The sequence below is a fragment of the Camelina sativa genome, chromosome 10 (assembly GCF_000633955.1).
Source record: "Camelina sativa cultivar DH55 chromosome 10, Cs, whole genome shotgun sequence".
In the NCBI taxonomy this organism is placed as follows: Eukaryota; Viridiplantae; Streptophyta; class Magnoliopsida; order Brassicales; family Brassicaceae; genus Camelina; species Camelina sativa.
This window is the reverse complement of record NC_025694.1, coordinates 9,474,985-9,481,197: the sequence shown is the minus strand read 5'-3', so window position 1 is coordinate 9,481,197 and position 6,213 is coordinate 9,474,985. Positions and strand designations below refer to the sequence as shown.

At 33.8% G+C, this 6,213-nt stretch overlaps 2 protein-coding genes across 4 annotated transcripts; one reads left to right on the top strand and one right to left on the bottom strand.

Moving 5' to 3' along the window:
* On the top strand, positions 1,769 to 4,099 carry LOC104718143 (GPN-loop GTPase 1). Of its 3 annotated transcripts, none has more exons than XM_010435821.2 (7): positions 1,769 to 1,855; positions 2,245 to 2,308; positions 2,445 to 2,565; positions 2,658 to 2,884; positions 2,997 to 3,287; positions 3,375 to 3,580; positions 3,656 to 4,099. In XM_010435821.2, the coding sequence occupies exons 2-7, from the start codon at positions 2,279 to 2,281 to the stop codon at positions 3,918 to 3,920; spliced, it is 1,140 nt and encodes a 379-aa protein (XP_010434123.1). In that variant the 5' UTR covers positions 1,769 to 1,855; positions 2,245 to 2,278; the 3' UTR covers positions 3,921 to 4,099. The 3 variants fall into 3 exon arrangements, with proteins under 3 accessions (XP_010434123.1, XP_019086795.1, XP_010434124.1); XM_019231250.1 differs by having other exon boundaries at positions 1,774 to 1,855; positions 2,242 to 2,308; XM_010435822.2 differs by having other exon boundaries at positions 1,776 to 1,975.
* Positions 4,080 to 6,139, bottom strand: LOC104718145 (derlin-2.1). The gene is made up of 6 exons (XM_010435823.2): positions 5,856 to 6,139; positions 5,530 to 5,629; positions 4,893 to 5,107; positions 4,718 to 4,801; positions 4,578 to 4,631; positions 4,080 to 4,484 (listed from the first exon to the last, which is right to left on the bottom strand). The coding sequence occupies exons 1-6, from the start codon at positions 5,952 to 5,954 to the stop codon at positions 4,302 to 4,304; spliced, it is 735 nt and encodes a 244-aa protein (XP_010434125.1). The 5' UTR covers positions 5,955 to 6,139; the 3' UTR covers positions 4,080 to 4,301.

Sequence of the window (6,213 nt, the reverse complement as noted above, 5' to 3'; positions counted from 1 at the left end):
CATTTAAAAAAAAAAAAGTACCACTATTTTTGTCTATTTAAAAATATTACAAAAGAGGTATTTGTAAACTTTTTAAAAAATAACATACAATTAAAATTTTATAATTTTATAATTTATAACACATGAAATAAGATGTATACAAGATTTCATAGATTCTTATAACGTTTATAAGATTTATAAAAGAACATACAAAAATAGTATTTTTTGAACAACTTTTTCTCTAGTGGTATATTTTTTCATGTCTAAGTCTGATTTCAAATCATATCATAAAAGATAAAACAAATCTTAAACCTAAATTTCTTTAAAAGCAAAACTCCTTTAATTTAATCAAATCTGAAACAAAATCGTACAAATTAACAAGTAACATACATTATATCTTGTTGATTGTTTGCAGCAACAAGTCTATATATCATTAACAAATATATATTACCTAGTTAATTTATTGAATATATCTAGATTTTTATTCTGTATATTTTTTACATTGATAAATTTGTTAATATTGTGAAAAACATTAGATAATTAGGTAAGATAATTTGGTATAAAGAAATCTATATATACATTTTTGAATTACATTTTGGGTTCTACCCTTATATTTGTACTTATTTAAAAACTTATTTACAAAATTAATCTCTAAATTTTTTCTAAAAATAGCATTACTTTAGATTTTGTTTCCTAAATGTTTTACATACCATTCCAATTAAAAAATACAACATAATCAATATGTAAACAAATACTATGATATATTTAACCACACACTCTATTGTGTATTGAAGATATTCTATCTCTGAATTTTTTACATTAAAAAAAACAACAATTTGATTCCTATTTTGTTTTCCAAAACATGTGAGCTTTGATTCTTAAGTAAGAATAACTTCAATCAAATTTATTTAAATATTATAATTAATATATATATATAAACTTAATAAAATGTTAAAATATTACAAATATGTAAAATTATTTTTTTTTAAATACTATATTATATGGTTATATAGTAGATGGATTATAAAAAGAACATGTTGGAATTAATAAAATATTATTAAATTTGTGATAATACGAGTAAAATTCTCATTTTATTATTTGTCAACACTATTAATATTAGAATATTTGACATATAAAATTAAGTTGATTTAACTAAGATTGTGTAAAATAATTAAATCATTATGAAAAACGTGACTTTATCATAGCGTATAAATGACTTATTATGTATTTAGATCTCTTATTTTTGTTATAATAATTAAACATCAAAATGGAATCTCAAACACTAAACAAAACAAACTAAATATAATAAAAATGGTCATGAAATATATTACATGTTAAAAAATTAATATAAACATTTAGTCGCACAAATAGTCGAGAAATTTAGTTATTCATCTATTTGGAAAACAAATACAATATAAAATATAAATAATAATAAAAATTATATGCACGCGGTATACCACGGGTTAAATTCTAGTTATTTGTTAAGATGTATATCAGTTTGTAAGGAAATGATGTATATATTTATAACATTACAAATAATAATTTTAAATTGTGATATTTATTAAAATAGTAAAAGTTTATTATAAATAGAATATTATATCAGCAAATATACTTGGATTTTTCAACGCCTTTAGTAAGAAAATCTTTTACCGCATAAAAAAACGTATTGGGCCTTGGACCTGATTTTTAAAACTGGCCATCGCAATTGACCAGAGCCCAAAGGTCTCTGTTTCGGACCTGGTTTTTCCAAAGATGGACTCTCTCTCGTCTCTCCCATTAATATGTGATTTTTACAGTGAGAGAGAGAACACAGCACAAATCAAAAGCCCTAACTCTGTTGTTGTTCCTAAAGACGACGACGACGACTGAGGCAGAGGTCTTTTCTCTCTCTCGTTCTCGTCTTCGTCTTCCTCTTCCTCTTGATATTCTCGTTTTTCTTTTTCTGGAGTTTCGTTGGTTCTTAACCTGTAATAAAAGACGGATATTTTCGTATAAAGTTCGTAGGCTACAAATCTCTGAATAATCGAATCAACTCTTAGTTCCTGGAATTCTTTGAGCTTGAAACTAGGAATTTATCAGAATAGACTAAACTTGAAACTTAGAAAACTTGAGAATTTGTGGTGTTTTCGGGGTTTGTAAAAATTGGTTCCGTCCATGACTCACCTCTTGCTTCGTCTGTCTTCTTTAGCTTTTGAGTTTGCTGTGGTATAAAGAATTTTTATAATATTGGGATGATGAAACTGAAAATGGTGATTTTTTTAGCAGTTGAGATCATACAAGAGCAAGCAATTTGCAACTCATGGATCCTATGGAGTCGTCTAGTGAACAGGTGATTACTTCATCTCTGTCACTCTAATGTCACTTATACTGATTTAGAGGGTATTATTAGCCTAATTTACTGTAAAAATAACTCAAGATAGCCTGTGAAACTGAAGTTGTTTAATTGGTGTTTATTAATTTGAAAGGACACTGTTGAAGAGAGTCAGAAGCTGGTTGACTCATTGGACAAGCTTCGTGTTAGTGCTGGGAGTTCATCTTCTAGTTTCAAGAAGAAGCCTGTCATTATCATTGTTGTTGGAATGGCAGGTATATTATATTGACTAATGCTCTTGAAACATTCACTATGTTGGTTTCTGAGTTTCTTGTTAATGGGAGGTTTTTGTTGGTCATGTGCTCAGGTAGTGGAAAAACAAGCTTCCTTCATCGTTTGGTCTGCCATACCTTTGATTCAAAGAGCCGTGGCTATGTGGTGAACCTTGATCCTGCTGTTATGTCTCTACCATTTGGTGCCAACATCGATATAAGAGACACTGTCAAGTACAAGGAAGTTATGAAGCAGTACAATTTGGGGCCTAATGGTGGAATTCTCACTTCACTCAACTTGTTTGCTACTAAATTCGACGAGGTAAATAATGCCTCCAGAATTGGTCCGAATTATGATTCCAGTCTCACTTGATGGTGGTTCTCTCAGTTTTCCTTCTCTTGATTGCTCTGTCTTTGTTTGCTACTTGTTTTAGGTCGTCTCTGTGATTGAGAAACGTGCGGACCAGCTTGATTATGTCCTTGTTGATACTCCTGGTCAGATTGAAATCTTTACATGGTCTGCTTCTGGGGCTATTATCACTGAATCTTTCGCTTCGACCTTCCCCACTGTTGTCACTTATGTGGTTGATACTCCGCGTTCTACAAGCCCAATCACTTTTATGAGTAACATGCTCTATGCTTGTAGCATTCTCTACAAGACTCGGTTGCCTCTCATCTTGGCTTTCAACAAAACCGATGTTGCAGATCACAAGTTTGCTTTAGAGGTTATCTTTCTTTAACTGTCTACTTTCTTTTTTTTTATTGTTGTTATACTCTCTCTAATCATGTGGTATCGGGTTTCGTTTAAGCAGTGGATGGAAGATTTTGAGGTGTTCCAAGCAGCAATACAGACTGATAATTCATACACGTCCACCTTAGCTAACAGTCTCTCCCTTTCACTCTATGAGTTCTACCGTAATATAAGATCTGTTGGTGTTTCTGCAATCTCTGGTGCTGGAATGGATGATTTCTTCAAAGCCATTGAAGCAAGTTCTCAGGAGTACATGGATACTTACAAGTAATGATACTCTTCTCTTCAGTTCACCCTCTTTTGTCTGCAAGTTCTATGCTTATGATTTGAGTTTTACTTCAGGGCTGATCTTGACAAGAGAATGTCGGAGAAGGAGCAGTTGGAAGAAGAACGAAAGAAACATGAAATGGAGAAACTAAGAAAGGATATGGAGAGTTCTCAGGGAGGGACTGTGGTTTTAAACACTGGTCTGAAAGATAAAGATGCAACAGAGAAGATGATGCTAGAAGAGTCTGATGAGGACTTTCAAGTTGAAGATGACAGTGATGATGATGATGCCATAGATGAGGATGATGAAGATGAAGAGATGCATCGTTACTACCTATGAATAAAACTCAGAGACCAAATCTTTCAGACTTTGTCAATTCGCTTTAACTGGCTTTGTTTGCGTCGTTTCCTTTTGTTGTCCAGTTGTGTAGTTGAACAAAAGAACCGAATCTCTTTGTGAGACATTGTCTAATGATCGATCCAATGACTAAAACTTATGTAAACTAGAACTTTTGAAGACTTTTGTATACACAATTTGCGTTCATATGCACAAGGGGGAAACAGACTTGTATCAGACATGAAAAAAAGACAGAAAACTAAGGAAAAATCAGAACCAACACTCTCGTTTCCACATTATCCACAACTACAAAGGTCACTAGTGGATGCCCTTTTAACTACAAACGTCAAGGTGCGTGTGGCTGATTTTGTAGAAGATGAAGATTCAGTCTTGGTGGATTTCATCAAAAGGCACATGAGCAAACCTCACATCTTCTGGCCGTGCAATCACCACAGGTTCATCGGCGAACAGGGCTTTGAGGAAAGATGGAGTTTTCAAAGGATGCCGAGCCGTCATTCGTGGATACACAAACGCCAAGAAGTAGTATGCATGACCTGCTATCATTCCCTGTAGGTTGGATATAAAGCTTAAGGATGAGGATATACAGAGAGAGAGAGGGATTACAAAATGGTTGAAACTGAATTAGGAGAGATTAAGTACCAGAAAATCCCCCCATGCACTTGCACCAACAAGGATAGAGAATCCAAGAAGCACCTGCAATTTCAGAAATTGGGGAAGGCCAATAAAATTATTGATCTACTTAGGGAACTTCGAGAAGAAAATACAAAAGTCCAACTCACCCATGGTAAATAAGCTGCTGTGAAAGTGAAAAGACCAAGGAAACTCATGTGGATGTAAGGATTTTGTTTACTCCATACATAGACCTACAGAACAGATGAAAACTGTCAAAGATGGTTTTGAGATGAATATGAATCCATTAGTGAATTAGTTTGGAAATAGAAAGATAGAAGTTACCATCATGAAAGTCAATGAATTGCTGAGGAAGATGATTTTGGAGAATGAAACGGACAAATAAGGTATCATTCCACCAACGAGAACAATACCAGTTAGAACAGTTGCCCCAAACAAGAGCATGTAAAGGAAATCAGCAGTCTTTCCCCTGAAGGAGTTTTCTTCGAGGAGTTTGCAGTATCTAGCAAGAAAGAACATATGGAACAAAAAGTCCAAATCTGCAAAAGATTGATAGAAAAAAAAAGCAAGTCAAATTATAACTGACAATTACAAAGGAAACGAATCCATACAGGAAGCATTATAGTCCTACTGTTCTCCTAGAGATGTCAAAGGTCTTAATAAGAAAATCAGGGAGCATTATCAATCGAACAAAGACTCAAAAGCATATCAACAAGTCAAAGCTAGACCTTATCTGTAGCTCGAAGAAACATAACTATGGAAAAAAATAGAAACGGGCATTTCAACTTATTAGAATATGACACTTCTACAAAGTACAAAGTAAAACTTGAGTTCAGACAGAACTATGAATTCAGCTACAGAAAGAAACCACCCATGTATTAGGAACAAAGATCCTAATACTCCAGGGAAGACGGCTTCATACTAATTATGTATCGAACTCAAGAGTTGAAGGATAAATTACCCATCTTTCGGAAATAAAGAAAATTTGTAACGAGGCGCCAGAACTGGTACTGCTTCACCACAAGGGTAGGATTAAGGTAGAGATTATAAGGAGATATAATCTGCAAAAACGTTCCACAAAACGTTAACAAAATACGAACATGAACCATCATATAACACCACATCACTCAGCTCTAAAATTAAACCATTATCCACCCCCAAATCCAACAAAGGGCGACCTTTCACATCAAAAACGAAACCATCACACATATAGAACACAAAGACTCAATTTTTTTTTTTAAAACAAACCCTAATCAGAGCAGAACGAGCTAGAAAAAACTTTAAAACCTCGAGGGAACAACCGACGGTGGTGACTACAGCGGCCGTGAGATACGACCGGGTTATAATCGGCATCTGTTTGTACCATTCTTCTACAGCTTGAGCCATTATCCCCTCCTCGTCCTCCCTACCTCACAATCACACCTTGATTCGATTTCAATCACACAGGAACAATTTAACGACACAAACCCAAATCGAATCGGATAAAAGCGTATACGTTGAAACGAAATCACCTCTCTACGTTAAAATTGAATTAACGAAAGCGACTCTCTCGTAATAAAGCTTTGCTCTTTTTTCGTTTTTCTTTTCCGAGATGTTTATCTGTTGTGTGACAATAGCTCAACGAATAAAACAGCGCGTAGTTTAC